The sequence below is a fragment of the Polypterus senegalus genome, chromosome 3 (assembly GCF_016835505.1).
Source record: "Polypterus senegalus isolate Bchr_013 chromosome 3, ASM1683550v1, whole genome shotgun sequence".
Taxonomy (NCBI): domain Eukaryota; kingdom Metazoa; phylum Chordata; class Cladistia; order Polypteriformes; family Polypteridae; genus Polypterus; species Polypterus senegalus.
The window spans coordinates 85,223,601-85,245,038 of NC_053156.1; the positions used below are offsets into that span (position 1 = coordinate 85,223,601).

The following is a 21,438-nucleotide window of genomic DNA, read 5'->3' on the forward strand; positions in this document are numbered from 1 at the left end:
CTGTTGATCTAGTCACACTTCTTAATATCTAAGGGCCAACAAAACTAAATGCCTGAGTAGAGTGTGATATGCATTGTCTATGATAATAATTGTTGCTTTAACAATGTGCTAGCTGAAATGATCAAGTATGTCACTGAGTTTATAAAAAACAATCAAAAACAACCTTGAGAGTCCACACATTCACTGTCTCATGCAACCAAACAGGCTTGACTACTGCACATGCATGCATGGTCATCGCACCCCAAGCGAAGCTAGCATAGCTGCCTAAAACTTAGTGAGCAAACAGCGCCAGGGGATAAATAACCTCGCAATCTATAATCCTCACTTGCATGGTGGTGGTTTGGCTTTAAAAATGGCAATCTGTAAGCAATGTTGAAGATTGTTCACCATTAAAGACATCTCAATAACTAACTTGTTTCACCGTCTGAAATGTATCTAGTATGGAGCCCTGTAGTTATCAGGCAAAAAATAAAAATCAGTTTGAATGAATTAATAATCCATTCGAATAAATTATGTAATTCGTATGAATGGAGTATTTTTATTTTTATAAAACACATATGGCTATTTGGTGCATTTTATTTCACAAGCCATCTTGGTTGAGGGTCCTCGATTCCAAAGCACATTTTTTTCTTTCATTAATTAAAACATCACGTGGATCCCCGCCCCCTCACCCCACTCCATCTGCACCTATGGCTGCAGACTTTGGAGCAGATCATGGCACAAGGGAGGGGGCAAAAAAGAAAAAAAAAGGCTTTTAGCAGCTATTTAAAAAAAAAAAATGGAATTTAGCGAAGGCAAGTTTCTGCACACTGCCACTGAAAAAGCCATCAAGAGAGTAGTTAATGATACCTGAGTTGGACAGTTAAGTAAGTTCACTTGAGTGGTAGAAAACACAAGAAGTACATTTCCCCATGTTGGGCTCTAACGTGTTGTAATATGTAACCACGCTGCTCTGAAGCCAGATTCTATGGACAGACTGGTATTTCTTCCTCAGTAGAATTTTGCAATAGTGTTATTTTTTCTGACATCTTTGTGCAATATTAGACAGAATTTGAAGTTAGTAATTTGTTTAAAAATGGTATAGTTTTGAGTTTTGTTGTATTTTTGAGCAATATGTGACAGAACATGTCTACAAATCCTATAGTTTTTTTTTTTTTTGTGCAGTATTTGACAGAACTTTGGATTTTTACACTATGGTATGGTATGTTTGATATTTGTTCTTGCTTGTATGCTGCACAATTCACCTTATAGCAGAGCAGTTTAGATTTATCCAGACTGTAATGTTCATATTTCAATTATGATTAGTATTTTATTCCCTTTAGATTCATATCTTCTTTACTTTAATGGTAAATGTCTATTTAAAATGCTCTCAATATAATAGTTTTTTTAGTCTTAGTGCAGTTTTTTGTGTAAATCCTTTAGGCCAATTTGAAGTAGTTTACTTATACTTGCACTGTTTGATCTCATTTATACTTTGACTGGTGAATTTAATGTTTTTGTGTTATTTTAATTTAGTTAAATGACCTGTTTTCTTTAACTGTTGTTTCCATTAATATCATTAGTAAACTGCAATTAATATCCTATTATCAATAAGGCTTTCCAAAATATTGTCTAAATATCATTATTGTCAATGTCCCAGAAAATATCGAGATATTTTTTTTTTTTGCCAGTATCGCACACCCATATGTATGAGGTTTAAATCAAATAGGTTCCTCCTCTCTAATGATATTCTGTTCAATTGCACCTGATCTGGTTAACCTAATTCTAACTTTAAATATTTGAGTTTGTGATAAATGTAGAGTTGTGCATACTTTTTCCACATGCAAAATTTGCATTTATGTCTCCCTATTATAAAAAAAAATCTTTAGATGAGACTATTGCCAAGAGGTTTTTTCAAGTCCCGTCCTCCTCTCAGACGAGATGAGACTATTGCTAAGAAATTTTTTCAAGTCCTTCCCTCCTCTCAACATTTCCGGTTAACGGCCCTTGCCAACGGTCCTCTCACCTCTCATTCGTGTGAATGCTTTTGTCAGGTACAGTTCCTGTGCTCTCAGCTCTTATAAATGTTTACGTTTTCCTCACTTTAAGTTCCCAATAAAAGAAGACTTATTATGTCCAAATCTTATTGAAGAATTTCATCTGAAGGCTTATCAACAGAAGAAATGAGTACATGGGCAATCCTTGCACCGAGAAACACTGAAGTCAAACAAATTAACACAAAAATTGTCGATTGGTTACACAGCAAATTGGTTAAATGTGTATCAATAGACTATTCTGAAAAATTTGGTGGTAATGGTGTGGAAGGTGAAAACATCAAATTATATTATCCCGTAGAATATCTACAACCGTTCATACCGTCCGGTCTTCCACCGGCTGAATTACTGTTGAAAGAAGGATGTATAATAATGTTATTGCGTAATTTATATATAAGTGATCGGCTATGCAAAAGGACAAGATTAGTGGGCGGACAGGCACATAGTGATGGAGAAGGTCACTGATGTAGTTTGGCGCAAGGTCGTTTAAGGCATTGTAGGTTATTAGTAGAGTTTTATATTCAATTCTGTAAGACACGGAGCCAGTGAAGGCGAAGCAGGATAGGTTTTTAACGTGCTCACTGCTGCTTTTCCGTGTAAGGACTCTTGTTGCCGAGTTTTGAATAAGCTGGAGCTGTGATATAAGATTAGAAGGGGCACCTGCCAGTAGGGAATTACAATAATCGATGCGGGATGTGATGAAAGGATGGACTAGTTTCTCATCATTAGAAAAGGAGAGGAAGGAGCGAACACATGATATGTTATGGAGGTGAAAGTAAGAATGTTTCTTAATGTGATTTATGTGGGCGGAATAAGAAAGGGAGGAATCAAAAATGACACCAAGATTCTTTGCAGTAGAGGCAGGTCTGATGAGATCACCGCCAAGGTTGACTGGGAAGGAGCTCAGTTTATTAAGTGGCACTTTAGTCCCAATTTGCAGAAGTTCAGTTTTATTGCAATTTAAATTTAAAGAGTTCTGCTCCATCTAGGTTTTAATTTCACTGAGGCAAGTTGTGAGCTGAGAAAGCTCTGATGAAGTTCCACTTTTAACATTGGAATAGAGTTGAGTATCTGCATAAAAATGATAACCCAGTCAAAAGCTACGAATAATATGGCCAATGGGAAGCATATAAATACAGAAAAGCAAAGCACCGAGGACAGAGCCCTGTGGAACTCCTTGTATGACTGCTGCTGTGTTGGACCTGCTGTTGCCAAGACTAACAAACTCTTACCAATCAATCAGATAGAACTGGAGGGCAGTGCCAAAGATACCCAGCATGTTCTCCATTCTGGACAGTAGAATGTCATGTCTGACAGTGTCAAATGCTGCACTGAGGTCTAACGGAATTAATATGCTTGCAGAGTCTGCTGCCATAAGCAAATCATTGGTTACCCATAACAGAACAGTTTCACAGCTGTGCAGTGCTCTGAGACCAGACTGAAAGGGTTCCATCAAATTATTAGAAGTGAAGTATTTGGTGAGTTGTGAAGCTACAACACGCTCAAGAACTTTTGACAGAAAAGGTAAGTGGGAAATAGGCTGAAAATTGTTAAGATTGTCAGCATCAAGACCAGACTTTTTTAACATTGGGGTTACAGAAGCAGTTTTGAAAGTGAGTGACACAAAGCCAGTGTCAAGTGATGAGTTTATTATTGTTGTAATAGTCAGAATTATGGCATGAAGGCAGGATTTAAGTAGTGTGGTGAGAAAGAGGTCCAGTACACAAGTTGTCTACCTCATCTTACAAAGCAGGTCATTAACAAAAGCGGATGTGACTGGTGAGAACTTAGAGAAGGAGCTGGATGGAGTGGAAATACAGGGAAAGATATAAACAGATGATGTATTTATGTTAGTTGAATTACTTAGATCTTTAATTTTGTTACGGAAAAAGTGGAGTAATTTCTCACAGACTTCAGTATAAGAGGTATTTGGGCCAGATGCGATTTGGAGTACAGTAGTTTATTAACTACAGAGAACAAAACCCTTGGGTTATCGTGGCCATGTTCTATTACTCTGCCGTAATGGGTGTTCTTGGCAGCAGTTAATGCTTCTCTGTAAGCTGTTTGGTGGTCAGAGAAAGCCTGGATGTGCACGGTGAGGCCAGAAATGCGTGACATTCTCTCAAGGCGTTGGCCAGCTGCTTTCATGGATCGCAATTCTGAATTATACCAAGGAGCTGAATGTTTAAAGGAAACCTCCTTATGTATTAAAGGAGCTGTTTAATCTAATGCTGAATGAAGGGCTGTCTTATAGTGGTCAACAAGGCTATCTAGTGTTGATGGAATAGGTGAAGACAGTAAAAGATCAGAAATGGATCCAGAAATGATAGAGATCAATATAGATGTTGAAATCACCAAGAAGAATGACTCTCTGGGAAAAGGAACTTAAGTGGGTTAATAATTCAGTCAGATCAGATAAGAAAGATGCATTGTATTTTGGAGGACGATAAAGAACAATGAGTAAGACAGGACCACCTGATTCAGTTATTACTTTAAGAGCCAGACACTTGAAAGACAATGGGCAATCAATTGGGATTGTTTTGATGTTTAACTCCACTCTGACAATTACTGCAAGTCCTCTGCCTTGTCATGAGGTACGAGGCCCTGTGATGAAAGTGTAAGCAGGTGGTGTCGCCTCCATGAGAGACGTAAATTCATTCGGTTTTTGCAGAGTCTCTGTTTAAACACAGCATATCAAGTTTGGTGTCATTGATGAATTCTGACAGCACCAATGCTTTGCCATTATGAGATCTCGAATTAAACAATGCAATATTAGTTGATGAGACTTCTATTTGTACAGAGTCATGACTGAAGTTTATTTTCACATACTGTAAATTTGGCACACTGACGCTTCTATTTCCAGGGCCATGAGTAGGATGGCGTATTCCTGAGCAAATGCTGCCTGTGATCTTTTCATTTGCAGCCTGTGACAATGCGGGTTGGTTCCGTGCTCCCATCTGGCCTCTGGGAGCCCTTGAACCCGCCACCGTCGGTAATGTCACCGATGAGCTTAGCAGTGAGGCAACAACATAGCAAGGGGATGGTGCAAAAGTGTCAAGTGCTTTTATTTAAAACAACAACAAAAACAAAGTGTTCAAAATAAAGTGCAGTGCATTCAAAAACCTCTTCAATAAATAAATAATCCATAAAAACAGTTGTGAATCGTGGAGGTTAAAATCAATAAATAGAAAAAGTCTTCTTAAAACGAGGTTAAAATAATGCAGGAAAACAGTCTCCTTTAAAAACTTAAACACAACGCAAAGCCCGGTGTCTTCTTTTTACTTGCGGCTCCCCTGCTTCTATCGTGTGGGCTTCTCAAGGGGGAGTCGCCCTACATGCAGCTGACATTCTCTCTGCCTACTTCAGCTGATTGGATCGCCTCACCGACCCCTGGCTCCGGTAGGCTCCTCCAGACAGCAACTTGGGATTCCCCAACGACCAGGGCTCTCACGCTGGGGACACCACGTCCCAAGTCCTGACTCTCGCAGACTTCCGCGGCCTTACGCGGAGAGTCATCCACCTTCCGGTCACTCCCGCTCTTCAAAACAAACTCTGTGGGAGCGACCACTACAACTACTCCCCGGGTGTCGGCCAAACACCCAGGCTTCCTGCACAGCTGCATGTGAGCCTTCACTCACTCGCTCGCTCACTATCCCGCATCGGCTTTCTCTTTTTTCTCTTTCTCTCTATCCATTGCTTCCTGGTTCCTCCGTTCTTTCCTTCCTTTTCTCCTGCAACCTCCCGCCCATTCTTTCTTTTTCATCCCTTCTTTTTCTCTTCTTTTTTCTAACCGACTTGCGCTTCTATTTATCAAGAGGGCATGGCAGCTGTGGCAAATCAGTGGCCCCAGGAACAATCACGGATGTGGACAGTTTTTCACCTGTGCACTTAAGTGAGAAACACACACACCGTGAATCGCCCCGAGAACCGCTTCAGCCACACTAACCTGCAAGAGTGGTGATTATGTATTTAAAAGTGGCCCTTTCATCATGAGCTGTGGACCTACCACACGGCACTCAGGTGGTGGTGGTGACCTGACCCACAATGTACATATTTTGGGCGCTGCAAAATACTGGTGTCTTTTAGGATATTCCAGTCAGACCATTTGCTCTGGACAAACTGGTTAATATGAAGGAGTTTGTTACAAGAGTATTCTGATAGCAGTAGAGAAGCAGCACAGCACAGCAGAGCCGGTGAGACAGGCAGGTGTGGTGGCGCAGATGAGTGGCGATAGCAAAGCAGCAGAAAGCACAGCAGGAAGAGGTAGCAGGATTTGGAGGTTCCAACATGCAGCCACAAACAAGTAATGCTGGGCATTACAGGTGTGATCACCCCAGCGCCACAAGCTAGGTGGGTGTGAACATCAAATCAGTTCTTAGTCATAAAGCACAATAAAATGAATCGAGAGCAGACCAACATAGCAACTATAATCAAGGAGACAGATCATCTCAGGCTCCTAGATCTCCAGGTACAAAGAAATATTCAAATGTCTCATCCTGTGATCCACAGATTCAGTTGTTCCCAGTGAAGATAAAGTCCATAAAGTTTGTAAAAATTTATCCAAATCCATACAATTCGAGTCAGCTGCATCCACGAACTATACATATAATAAATAAATAAAAAAAGTGTAAAAAAAGTGCAGAATTAAGGTGAATTTTACGTAAAGTGTTGTTAACATGGAGGAGCGGCGACAGCATGTGTGCGCCAGCGTCCCCTCCTCTGTTCGTATATGAGTATGTATGTAGTACATCTTCTCCGGATAACATTAGACACCAAAGGAGATCTTGATCTGCCATTCGTATTAAAAACGTTTACAGTTTCCCGTTAGAATAGTTTTTGCTATGACAATTAACAAATCACAGGGACAAACATTAGAAATAGTTGGTTTATTTATTAGAGAGGAAGAAACGATATTCACTTATGGGCAGTTATACGTTGTCCAAACAAAATTCTATGTGATTTTGATAAAAAGTTAATATTGTTTTTACTGAAGTTTTACAGTGAAAGTGTAAGTTTAAAAAATATTTGCATGTTAATTTTAAAGCCAAGCAGAATGAAAACATTCAACGCAACGAATACCTCTAATGCAACATGAAACATAATTTTCTTTCAATTTATTGCGTTTTAATAATTTTTACTATGGTTAATTACTCACTGTAATGTAAAATAGTTAGTTCTATTATGCATATGTTACAATTCCCATGAAAATAACAATCTGTTTAAATTGTACATCTGCTTCCCCATATGCGAGCGGCAGAGCTGTGAAGTGGCTAGTATATAATCCCCAAGTTAATTTAAGTTATACAAAATGTAATGTGGTATGATGTTTGTGATATGAAATAACCTTTATCTATAAATACTGTTTAAATGAAGATTAAATCTTGATATGTCCGCCTAAATTAAAAAAGAAAAAGCATTTAAAGCTTCAATTTGCTTTGACATCCTGGCTTAGCATGGACAAGAATGAAAGTGAGCTTGGTTCTGTGGAGTAGAGAACTCAATTTAATGTTTATTGCCAGAGTAACAACTGTGATTGTTGCCTCATTCAAAAATTAATTTAGACTAGCAAATTTAGGCATATACAGGTGCCGGTCATAAGATTAGAATATCATGACAAAGTTGGTTTATTTCAGTAATTCCATTCAAAAAGTAAAACTTGTATATTAGATTCATTCATTGCACACAGACTGATGTATTTCAAATGTTTATTTCTTTTAATTTTGATGATTATAACTGACAACTAATGAAGGTCCCAAATTCAGCATCTCGGAAAATTAGAATATCAATTAAGACCAATGCAAAAAAAGGATTTTTAGAAATGTTGGCCAACTGAAAGGTATGAACTTGAAAAGTATGAGCATGTACAGCACTCAATATTTAGTTGGGGCTCCTTTGGCCTGGATTACTGCAGCAATGCGGCGTGGCATGCAGTCGATCAGTCTGTGGCACTGCTCAGGTGTTATGAGAGCCCATGTTGCTCTGATAGTGGTCTTCAGCTCTTCTGAATTGTTGGGTCTGGCGTATTACATCTTCCTCTTCACAATACCCCATAGATTTTCTATGGGGTTAAGGTCAGGCGAGTTTGCTGGCCAATCAAAAACAGGGATACCATGGTCCTTAAACCAGGTACTGGTAGTTTTGGCACTTTGTGCAGGTGCCAGGTCCTGTTGGAAAATTAAATCTGCATCTTCATAAAGTTCGTCAGCAGCAGGAAGCATGAAGTGCTCTAAAACTTCCTTGTAGATGGCTACGTTGACCTTGGACCTCAGAAAACACAATGGACCAACACCAGCAGATGACATGGCACCCCAAACCATCATTGACTGTGGAAACTTTACACTGGACCTCAAGCAGTGTGGATTCTGTGCCTCTCCTCTCTTCTTCCAGACTCTGGGACCTTGATTTCCAAAGGAAATGCAAAATTTACTTTCATCAGAGAACATAACTTTGGACCACTCAGCAGCAGTTTTCTCTTTAGCCCAGGCGAGACGCTTCTGACGCTGTCTCTTGTTCAAGAGTGGCTTGAAAACAAGGAATGCGACAGCTGAAACCCATGTCTTGCATACGTCTGTGCGTGGTGGTTCTTGAAGCACTGACTCCAGCTGCAGTCCACTCTTTGTGAATCTCCCCCACAGTTTTGAATGGGTTTTGTTTCACAATCCTTTCCAGGTTGCGGTTATCCCTATTGCTTGTACACTTTTTTCTACCACATCTTGTCCTTCCCTTTGCCTTTCTATTAATGTGCTTGGACACAGAGCTCTGTGAACAGCCAGCCTCTTTAGCAATGACCTTTTGTGTCTTGCCCTCCTTGTGCAAGGTGTAAATGGTCGTCTTTTGGACAACTGTCAAGTCAGCAGTCTTCCCCATGATTGTGTAGCCTACACAACTAGAGTGAGAGACCATTTAAAGGCTTTTGCAGGTGTTTTGAGATAATTAGCTGATTAGAGTGTGGCACCAGGTGTCTTCAATATTGAACCTTTTCACAATATTCTAATTTTCCGAGATACTGAATTTGGGACTTTCATTAGTTGTCGGTTATTATCATCAAAATTAAAAGAAATAAACATTTGAAATACATCAGTCTGTGTGTAATGAATGAATCTAATATACAAGTTTCACTTTTTGAATGGAATTACTGAAATAAATCAACTTTGTCATGATATTTAAGACCGGCACCTGTAATGATGTTTGGATTTAAGTATATTTGTAAGAAATGGGTAGAATATGTAGAGCTGAGATACGGGACATTTATTAAATTGGAAATGTTTTAAATATAATAGAAGTCTTTTTTACTAGCCATTTATTTTAAAGTGAAGACATTCTTAAAATAATGAGGAATCAGCTGACCCCCATGACCCTGTGTTTGGATTCAGCGGGTTAGAAAATGGATGGATGGATGGATGGATGGATGATAAATCTTTAAAGTATAGTCTCTTTCTCATCACTTTATATATTTTGTATGAGTGGACTGAATTTAGTACTTTTGTTTAAAAAAAATCTCATGTGGTGCTAATGGATAATATCTCAGTCCTGCTTTACATGAAGTATGACAGCAGAACAAGATAAATGTGCAACAGAGCAGCAAACATGTGACTTTTCAGGTTAAGTGAAGAAAGTTTTAGCATATGGTCCATACTTATCAGAAAGTTACTTGCAGCTCAGTGGTATAATTAACAGTGGTGCTGTGCTGCTCAGTGGTTTCCTACCATTCTGTTGTAGTTGTTAAAGAGAAAAATCATGTGAAGATTTAGATTTTATCCTTTTTGGCAAAATGGAAGTTGTCAATATTTCTTGACCCTCAAAGAACTTCTGGAAAGCTAACACACCTATCTGAGTAAACAGTACTTACTTAAGAGAAACTGATTGTAACTGACATCTTATTTTCCAAATTTATCACTTGATCTGCAAAGTACAGTGTAATTTTCATTTGGTGTTGCACACTTATTTCTAACAGTACAGTACAACTTGGAACTCAAATATATTTTATTTTGTTATAATCAATATATTAACATGTACAGTGTACCATCTATTGGAATGGATTTTGTTATACATGTAGTAATAAAATGCATTGCATTTGTCATTCAAATTATGGTGAATCACAAACATTAGCACTGATTTTACAAATCCCATACTAGATGGCATCTAATAGAGACATAGTAACTAGATGGACACACGTATACACAGATGCACAAACATTTGTCCATTTATTAAGGTGCATACTTAATTATATACAAACACTACCATTCACAAGTTTTAGAACACCTCAGTGTTTCCAGTTTCAGCAAAAGCTGAAAAAAAGGATTATGTAGAGTATTACAAATGCACCTTCTTCAGGGAACAACTAATAGGTTACATCCTACAGATGTTCTGCAGCAATTAAAGTTAACTAAGTTTTGCAAGTTGAAGCAAACAATTTGCACAGGTGTCCCAGTTTCTGCTGATTATTTAAAGACCTTCTGTTTGTCTTAAAGTAGATTTGGAACAGACTTGTTACTATACCCTCTGAAGTACTACTTGGACAATATTACACAGTAGAAAATTGTAAGATTGTCCAAGTGTTATTTCAGAGGTTGTAGTAACACAATCTGTTCCAACTCTGCTTTAAGACAGACAGAGAGTTTTTAAGTAACCAACAGAAGTTGGGGCACATGCAAATTGTTTGGTTCAGCCTTCAAGGCTTAGTTAACCTTAATTGCTGCCTATAGTTTGTAACCTATTAGTTTTTCACTGAAAAAGGCCCATTTGTAATTCTGTTATTTCCTTTTTTCAGTTTTTGCTAACCTAAACTTTAAATTTAAATCTCTGGCTGTTTACTGTTTACCTTTTCATCATTCATTAAATTAAATTGGAAGAAAAACTAGAGGTGTTCTAAAAGTGACTGGTATTGTAGTTGTGTTTATTTTTCTGTTACGTATCAAAAATATATTAAAAAAAAAAAATCTAACTCTCTCTTTCTATCTGTCTTCCTTCTCTTTTAGGATAACATTTTGTCATCTGCCCTTCCAGAGTAAATGGTTGTATGTTGGCACAGAACGAGGAAATATTCACATTGTTAATGTGGAGTCCTTTACTCTCTCAGGCTATGTCATTATGTGGAATAAAGCCATCGAACTGTAAGTTTTGTCTTAAAATCTATTACTTTATATGCTGTTTTTCATTCATAGTGCATTTCTGTCACTTACCCATTTCTTAAAGATTTAATTTTAATTTCTTATTAGCTATATTAAAATTGCCTGATATGAGTAGAGAAATACAGACTCAAGTGTGGTACTACTTTTCAGGGTTTTTTAATTTGTTAAACCAAGCATCCAATGTCAGATATACTTTATACTGGACACTTGCATCCAATACACCAATAGTGAAAAGGAAAGGATTTTAGTAATATGTTTTCCTGGAGCTTTTTGAGACAATTAATATGCAATTTTTTTCTTAAGTGAATGGTACTTATAAAATAGTAATATAGATTTATTTTTCTGATTTGTCCACAAGAAATAGATTGCCAGTTATATTAAGAATTTATTATTAATGATTATGAATAGGTTATTCATTGGAATCTCTGTCTATTAAACAGCTGGCATGAAAAGTAGAATTTTGGGGTGTGTCTTTATTTTTATTTCATAATAATTTAATTTCCTTATCCTGTTGTATAGTCTGCTGTGTGTGCTGAATTTTATTATGATGGTACAGTAAAAGATACTGGGGGCCTGCTCTTGTCATTTATTTTCTTTTATTTCTTGTCTTTATGACATTCATATTAGCTATTTATATTAGTACTTGTGTTGTATATGCTTTTTGTAAATCATGTGGGTTGATAGAGTTTAAAAGGCTTCATTTATAATAATTTTATTGGTGTTTACTAAGTTACCCATTTTTAACATTGTTTCAAATAAGATATTGTGTATATTGTTGTCAAATCAGAAATACCACCTAATGTGAAGGTAATAGATTTAATTGATAGCTATTTTTTTAAATTCTGCTTGCATGTTAATTGTTTCAATGATATATGAGAATGAGATTGCTGAATTTTCATTAAATATACATTTGGCTTGTGCTTGTTATCTGTTTAAGATCATGTTTGTAGATATTTTCAAACAATGCTTCAAGATCAAGGCAAAAATACTTTTTTAGGGTTACATTTTACAATCATAACATTTCTGAATAAAGTGAGCTATAAAGTGGAAAATGAAGTATTATTATTAATTTTAAGATTTACTATAGAAAGTTTTATTATGTGAATAATTGCTACTAAAACAGCAAATGTACTTAAAAACAGCTGGATCATATAGCTGCTAGCTGGCTGGTCCTCAGGTGATTATCTTCTTCTTTAGATATTTTGGTTCTTTCATGACATGTATTGAAGGGTGCACTGGATATATTGATCATGCCTAACCTGACCCAGCTGGGTATTGCGCTGCTTTTTCTCTTAGAGCAATGCATTATTATGCTCTCTTTGCTTCTTAACCTTCTGTGTTACAGATCTTCTTCAACAGGTATTGTACAATTGTCATCATTGCAAAGTCCTTCATTATCTGCAGAGCTTCAAAAATATGAAAACACCATCTTGTTTTAACTCTGCTTTTAGCCATTGCAGTTGTAATGAACTTAATTATTCTAAACCCACAATTTACTTAATAGTGCCACCTGAATGTTTACTTAGATTACAAAAAAAAAAGGTAACTCATCCTGATTTTCACCAGTGATAAAGCTTTTTTATGAAAGATTGGTATTTTCAAATGGCAGAAGTGACACATCCTACATGAAATTTTATATGCTTGTTTAGGTAAAAAAAATTTTCTTTTGTGTAATTTATAGTTCTAGGTAAATGATCAAGTTTGCATTTTATTCACCGAACAAAATTAACTTACTTTTGGTTATTTTTATTTATTTTGTAAAATTTGGATAACATTTGAATTTGACTTTTTGTGCTTTTTACAATTGGCTTCTTGTCACATTACTACTGCTTTTGCTATGCCTAAAAGTGATGTCTTGCATAGGCAATCCTTGCACGTGGTAGGGGTAACTTTAGGAGTTTATTGGATGTTGCCCCCTTTAGTAAATTGTCATACTGGATGCCAGTGAAGATTAATATAGCAGGACAAATGTAGAGCCATATAATGTCAGGTCTGTGATATCATGAAAGCCTTTGAAGTTGATTGATTGGGCTTTATTTACCCAAGTTATCCACAAACACTGCTAGTTCAGCATCAAGATCATTACATCTAAAACACCTGGGGCCTCATGCAAAACGCCTTGCGTAGAATTCACACTAAAACATGGCATACTAAAACAAAGTGGAAATGTGTGTACGCACAAAAAAATGCAGATGCATAAATCGTGTGCTTGATGCTGTATACCGATAATTCTTTTTCCAGTCAGCTGCTGTAGAGTTGTGATTCCACATTCAGATACAGTGGGATAAATACTGAGTGGTGCATTGAGAGGAACAACGCTAAAGCAGTTTTGGCATTTGGAGTAGTTTGGCAATTCCATGGACCATTATATTGTTACAGGTTAATTACAATCAGATGCCTTAAACTAATAAGCAATCTGCGGTTAATTTCAGTGTATTTGATAAAGCCACATTTGGGATGTGGATCTTAAAATGAAAGGGAAACCACACTTGAACAAAAGCATTGCTCTGACGCTGGGTGCCGCCAGTTTGCAAAACCGAACGGAGAACTTGTATACGCCAAGCCTTTAGCTGTTGTGTAAATGTGCGTGGCTCTACGCCAAGTTTAGGTTTTATACATCGGGATTTGAGCATGGAAACGGAAGTATGCAATGTTTTTGTGTGTATGCACTGTTTATACATGAGGCCATTATTGCAACTTGTTTAGAGTTCAGCAAAATTCCTACATGTATGTGCTAATCAACATGTAACATCACTCTCCAGTGCCATGATTATTGAGCATAACTACTTTGCCTGCAAGCTTCCATCTACTTTACCTGAAATAGCTCAGAACATATTTGTCATATGCCCATATTTCTCTTTATAAACTTAAACACACTAAGGTGATTTTTTTTTACCAGCGTATATACTGTAGATGTTAAAATCCAACAACTTAGGTAAACATTTTGTGCTAAGGGATATGTAAATGCTTGCAGAGATTTCTGAACTTCATGCCAAATTACAGCGTTTCAAAACTGGCAGATTGAATTTTGATTGTACTTTTGCTTATTATGGTGAACACTTAATACTCCACTAATTTTTTTATTATTTATGATTATAGACCTGGTTAATGCTTGAAGGTTGGTGGTTGTGCAGCATGCATTTCCCTTTTCGTTACTAGGCAATGTTTTGGGTTTTTCTCATTTTTTTCATTTCTTGCTATCTCCTGCTTGCTTACCCTGTGCTGGCAGGCACCACCACAACAAACACAAAGTAGGCAATTTGTGAGTTGCTTACAGAACCTGTCAGTTTATTTATGTTTAAGCCCCTCAGCCTCTTATCAACTCAGTAATAAAGTAAAAATAAATTTGATTGGTGGTTGGGGGTAAACTTTTTTTTTTTTTAATACTAGATAATGCCTATTTGCACAATGCAGATTAGACCATGACTGATTAATCATGTGGAAGATGTGACTGGCCAATGATGGGGCTCAGTAATTTAATCAGCATTGGCCGAAGTGATGTCGATCAGGTGCCAGCATTTTGAGTGACAGAGTTCATGATAATGTGCTGGATTTTGTGCAAACAAGAAAAGTTGTGATCCCCAAAGCGAACATACTGTAAGGTCCGTTCAGAGATTTCATACAGTTGGTAGGCCTTATTTCCTCTTAGAAAACAAACATATACATTGTGGATATATTATGCAAAATGCAAGTGTCAAAATATTGTTTTCTAAACTTAATTATAATTTGTTTTGCCATAGCCGGCAAACATTCAGTGCTTGGTCCTTTCTTTCCTGTTTTTCACTTTGAAACTAGTTACGCCACAAGTAATGAAAATAAATGCTTAGACAATATGTGACTTTAAGTTTACGTGTAATCTTCAGATTAAAAAAATATTGAATCTGAAATGTACTTCAGTGGCTGCAATGTACACCTCAAACAGGTTTTGTAAAAGAGCTGAATGAGGTGCATGAATATGTGCATCTGCCCTTGAAATATTTTTTAATTTTTACAAAAATAACAAGTCCAGCATCTTATCTTAACTGCTGTTCTGTTTGCATGACCAATTTACAATATTGTAATGGTCAGGGCTGTGGAGTCGGAGTCGAGGAGTCGGAGTCGGAGACAATTTTGAGTACCTGGAGTCGGAGTCGGCAAAAAGTTAACCGACTCCGACTCCTACTAAATTTAAATGGAAATTAAAAAAGTAAGTTGAAATGTCCCAATTCACAAACAGTCATAATGAACTACTTCTCTGCTGTAAGAATAAAGCCCAATGCATGCAGTGCATAATGTTACCACAAAACGAACATGTCAAGTAACCATGAAGCATGCTTTTCATTGACTGTATGCGTCACTATATGGGATGTAATGCACAGGTAAGGTGCGGCACCGCTTTCCATTGTGTCGTGTTCCACTATTACAGGGAACTGTGAACCTAGCCTAAAGCCCCCCATACATTTACAGATGCACTGCCGATTTTTCGGCCGTTCAGCGAGTCATCACGCGCCAAACGCCTGAAAAATCATCTGGTGTTCTCAGCTCGTCGGCTCCCCTTCGCTATGCGCTAGTGAAGGGGGCCGAAGGAGCTGAGAACACAGATCTCCCTACCTGTCTCCAGCAGAGGCTCGTTCTGCTGATCAGCTGGCCGGTGAGTGACACAATACACTAAATTTCCGGCTGACTGACAGAGGAGACAGCCACTGCAGCAGACAGAGGCATCACATTACTTTGGATGGGGGCGGTGGTCGAGATTTTCGGCAAGCTGTATTTGCCCGTCCATGTGGACACCCACAATCTGCGGCCGCCAATCAATTGTGTTTGTCTTTAATCTGGCATTATAGTAGAGTGTTGGCTTCCTAGCCAGTAGTTCTGTGGTGAAATGACATGTATGTTGCCTTCCTTTCCTTCAATGGATGTAGAAAATACATAGTATATACATACAGAGGAGTAGGAAGATTTAGAGACTGAGGAGTCGGAGTCGGAGCATTTATCTACCGACTCCACAGCCCTGGTAATGGTGCTGACAAATTACATAATCCAGTGATGAGTCACCCATGCATGTGTGGGAATTACATCACCAGCGGCAGGTATGCCTATAGAAATGACAAGCCTGCAATGTTACATGCTTTTTCAACTAGTGCGGCGAAAAGCAAGCAGTCCTTTTAAGGATAACAAGCCTCCTCTAATAGCTATGTACAAAGCAGAGAATCCACCCATTACAGCACTTGGCCCCAACGTTACATTGTTGTCAGAAGTGGGAAAGGAAAGACCTACAGTCCAATTTAGCAGAGCACTGATTGCCTTGGAGGCCTAAAATGGACTGCCTTGGCTTTTCAGAATAGTTGCTGGAGAGTCTCAGCTCAGATACCTAATCTGGAGTGCTGTTTGCTGGAGCAGTATGGGGATGGAGACAGCTAAGACTGACTCCTCTGTAACTACACAACCACTTCTCCCTCTGCTAAGTCCATTAGTCTAGGCGTTCGGATGCTGGCTGAGTTTTTGGCTCATGGTGCTGGGGAAAAGTGTGGCAGATTTTTGATTCTGTCTGTTGAGGCAATAGGATATTAGGCTTGTCCACCATTTTCAGTGCCCAGTGAGCAGGTGCTCAGGGTTATTTATACTGACAAGAAGAACTCTCTCCATGGAGTAAATGCTTAGAAGCGTTGCTTCCTGAATTATAACCTTCCTTTACTGGAATGGCAATATTACTTGAACCATATTACTTTTATTAGCTGCTTTTTACAATAGTTGAGTTTTATTGTTTTATGTATTGTTTTGTAAACATCACAGAATTTAAGAATATTGTTTCACAATTCTGAGTTTTGCCTTATTTAATTATACTGATGCAATTAATTTTTAGAGTTATATTGTTATATACTGTTGTTATTTTTATGATTATGAATAATAGTTAATTAACACTTATTTGTACACAGTTAACATCTACAGTAATTGATATGCCTATTTTGTTTTAAAATATGAAACATTTACTTGAGTATTTTTTTTGAGCCCAGGGGAGGGGTTTTTTTTTTTTTTTATCTGTCACTAATATTGGTTATCAGAAGTCAGACTCTTTTAGTCGGTATTAGTGACAAAAATCTCTGATCGTTTGGGCTTTAATGCAAAGTAATGCCAGCTTTTATCTGTCATCTTTTATTACAGCAAATGCTAAGAAATAAGTGACCTGTGTAAGAATTATCTATCTATCTAACTAGCTATCTATCTATCTAACTAACACAAAGCTCTGTAAAAAAAAGTTAAAAGATCTTAAACAACACAAAAGCATTCATGGATTCCTGGATGCACCTCCACTAGATGCAAAGAGTGGGAAACCTGTAAGAACAAATGCTTCAGTTTTAGAAGAAACATTTTTAAAAAGTTAAAAATTGAGATTAACATACTGTTTTACATTCCACCAACCTACGTGAAAACAAAAAAATCAGTCCAGCTGCAAGCCAAACCATCAGTGGTTATAATTGTTAAATCAGCAAGAGATCACAGACCCGAACAGCTGCTGTTTTCTTAGTTTGCCCTCAGTAAATGCTTTAGATTTTCAGGCTCAAGCTTACCCTTTTATTTTTTGCTTGCTACCTAACTGTAGCTTCACTGTTGCCTGTTTAATAAAGGAGCTGATACATGACCAATAACCGCATATGGAAATTATCATCGTGCTTGCAAAATAAGGAAGACCATCATGGAAGGTTTCGCAACCTGTTTTACCTGGTCTTTCAGAGGTCACTTTCCTATATATAATGCTTAAATTGATTCAGGTGTATGTATTTGATTCATTGTATTAATATGCAGTTTGACATATATTGAAATTTGTTTATCTTTATAAAGTGCATTGTGAGTGGGGTAGAGGTTGAGGCTTGGATGCCCACAGTTTTGTAATTTAACACTTGAATTACCAGAGCCAACAAAAAAACTCGTAATTGATTATCTGGGAGTGAGCTACCCAGAATTATAAGGGGAAATAATTTGATGTGTTTTGTGTCTACAACAATCTGTGTAAACACATCGTTAAAACAGAAATGTTTTTCATGTTTTAGTAATGAATAGCAAGATGTAGATATGAACTTTATAATGTGTGAAGGCTGATGGCCAAATATCAAATAAATACTTTCACAAAAGGTGAAAGTATAATATGATAGCTTCCTTGGTGTAGCGGTAAGATCAGCGGACTTATAACCCGGAGGTCGTGAGTTCGAAACCAGCTCTCCGGGAAATTTACCATTTTGAGTAGTGAGCTGCTCTTATTGTTAATATTATACAAATAAAACATACATTTGATTTGTGTCTGTAACAGCCGGTGTAAATTTATAGTACTTGTAAAAGCGTTTTTTTTTTTTTTCCTCACTTTTATTTTCTCAGTCACGAACACCCACCCAACCCCTCCCTCGTTTTCTTCAAAATGTTACATATATTGTCTCTTTCTTTCAGGTGTGTAATAGAAACCACAGCATAGAGAGAAGTGTGTACATTGCAACAGGTACAGATGTCGTAAATGTAGGAAGGACAGTCCTTGTGTGTGTGTGTGTGAATTGTTAAAATTTGAATTTGATGATTGCATATAGCGCTAAACTGACCTCTCTTTACTATTCTTTCCTCTGCATGTCTTAGAGTATTAAAGAAACAGCACCACACAGCAACATGTGGGGACTGGCAAGATCGGGGGGTTGGGGAACACATGGTCACTGATTACAATCGCAAGATGTTATGCGAATGAATATGAATAATGTTGTATCTGTTCCACAGTGTTTTCTGAAATGTACTATATAGGTCATAAAATGAATAATTCCAAATATTATATATACCCATGTCTCTGGTTTTTTCTTTGTCAGTGCGGCTTTGACATCATGGACCATAAGGTGCATACTAATTCAACGTGAGCAGGATTACTCAATAAAACTGAATGGATGGTGGTAGTATGTATCGTGATCATGACTGAGAGAATAAAAGTGACAAAAAGAAATCCTATCTTTTACAAGTCCTATAAATCAGGGTTCCCACGCGTCCTGGAAAACCTGAAAATTTTGAGGGTTATTTTCCAGTCATTGAAATGACCTGGAAACTGATCAAAATGGCCAAATGTCCTGGAAGTAATCTTTCTTGTCCTGGAATTTTATTTCTGTTTTCGCTTTTTAATTTTTCTGTTTGAAACAGCTTGCTGTTCGTAAGTCTAGATATGATGACAGCTGAGCTAGGTCGTGGCCTCTGCTGCGCAATGTCTCCACCTACTGAGACATGTATAGGCAATTATATTTGAGTTTTGACCCTCGTTGCTCTAGCTGACAGGAGAACAACAGAACATCAGTTCATCACTTGAAATTTCTGCTGAGTGCATGACTGTAAATATGACCACAGTGCATATGGTGCAACTGACAATTTTGTTACTTCATACCGTTTGATTTGGACCCAGGTCGCATATTAAACATGTCAAGTAAATTGGTGATGCTAATTTCTGTTAGCCTATTAATGGCAATTCCCATTAGGTGTTGGCATAGTGCTAATTGTCTAATGACGGTAATCAGAATCAGAATACTTTATTGATCCCGGAGGAAATTGCTTATTCAATCTAAAATCATTTTGTAGGCCTTCGTGGTCCCACTGTTACGCAAATAAATTCAGTGAACCAAACCTAAAACAGCACGAACACGATAACAGTCTTAAAAAGAATTAGACTAAGAGCTACTGCTTTCATTTAAAACAAATAGGGCTTAGGCTACTTAAAGCCTAAATCTAAATGCCTGTTATTGTGTGTTTGTGTGATATCCTTGCAGCCGAGCAATCGCCACACAATAAATATTACTTGGCTTGTGCTGTTTATTTGCACAACTGAACACACTTAACAGCTCCTGGCTCAACTTCTTATTCTAGCTTGCTTCCATTATTCCACAGAACATTAGCTCCCTCTAGAGGAATTATATGGGTATGCTTTCACATTAAGTTTACCACAGTTAGCCTACAGAAAATCTGTACTGGTTCAGTATTTCTATTTAGCCTACATTTTTGTACATTACTGTATTTAATGTTTTTGACACTAATAGGCAGTGTTGCAGGAAAAATAGTAGCCTATAATGGTTAATTTAGAGAATGTATTTCTAATTACAGAAGTGAGGGAAAGCAGAATCATGTCAAGAAGGTGTACATTTAAGGAGAAATGGAAGATAAATCCTGAGTTCAGGGACTGGATAGGACATGTGACAGATAATGTACATTGGGCATACTGCAAGATATGCAAAAAAGCTTTTGATGTAGGAAACATGGGCATTTCTGCTGTTAAAAGCCATGCCAAAGGACAGGGACACAAGAGGGTCATGTCAAGTCAAGGCACAGGACCACGCATGACTGATTTCATCAATCAATCTCCCACCCCCCAAAATTCTGAAGCTAGCAGACAGGCAGCAGAATCAGAGAGTCAAGAAAGCAGCGAGGTCCAGCCATCAACTTCTGTAACTCCACCTCAAGCTACACCCACAATCGGAGCTCTTTTTTCAAGTGAAGCTGTTTTAGAAGCAGAGATCCGCTGGGTGATTAAAGTGGCCCTTTCAAAATATTCTTTCAATTCCTGTTCAGATATGGGTTAATTGTTTCACCTGATGTTTCCAGATAGTGAAATTGCGCAAAAATATTCATGTGGTGCAACAAAGGCAGCGTATCTGATGTGTTTTGGCCTTGCACCATATTTCAGAGACAAGCTAGTGAAAGACATTAGACAGTCCAACTGCTATACCATTTCATTTGATGAATGCCTCAACAAAATAACACAAACCGAGCTTGTTGTATGATGGATGTGCTTGTGCAGTACTGGAGTGATAATGAAGAAAAGGTAGTTGTGCATTATCTGGACTCCCAGTTTCTAGGGCACACACAATCAGAGAAGCTTGTTGAGAGCATTAAAGTTTCCCCCTCTCCACTTTTTCCAAACAAGCTCCTGCAAATCTCGATGGATGGACCAAGTGTCAACAAAAAAATTTTGAGATTATTTGAAGAAGACAGGTCTAAGGAGGCCCCAGATATTAGAAGCTTGATAAACCTAGGAACCTGTGGTCTTCATACAGTTCATGGAAGGTTCAAGCAAGGCGAGAAGGAAAGTGGATGGAAGATAGGTGACAAACTAAGAGCCCTTTGGCAGCTTTTTCATGACACACCAGCCAGACGGGATGACTTTATTGAAATTACCAAAACATCAACATTCCCTCTAAAATTCTGTGCTCACAGGTGGGTAGAGGACTTGCCAGTGGCAGAGAGAGCACTTAAGATGTGGCCACATGTTGAAATATTTGTCGACAATT

At 37.7% G+C, this 21,438-nt stretch overlaps 1 protein-coding gene across 11 annotated transcripts in view; it reads left to right on the forward strand.

The window, feature by feature from the left end:
• LOC120525337 (syntaxin-binding protein 5) overlaps positions 1-21,438 on the forward strand; it is a 637,028-nt gene that overhangs the window by 299,305 nt on the left and 316,285 nt on the right. For all 11 annotated transcript variants that reach the window (XM_039747537.1, XM_039747542.1, XM_039747540.1 and 8 more), the window contains exon 5: positions 11,012-11,146. In XM_039747537.1, the coding sequence (XP_039603471.1) occupies positions 11,012-11,146 (135 nt within the window). The remainder of the gene's footprint in view (positions 1-11,011; positions 11,147-21,438) is intronic.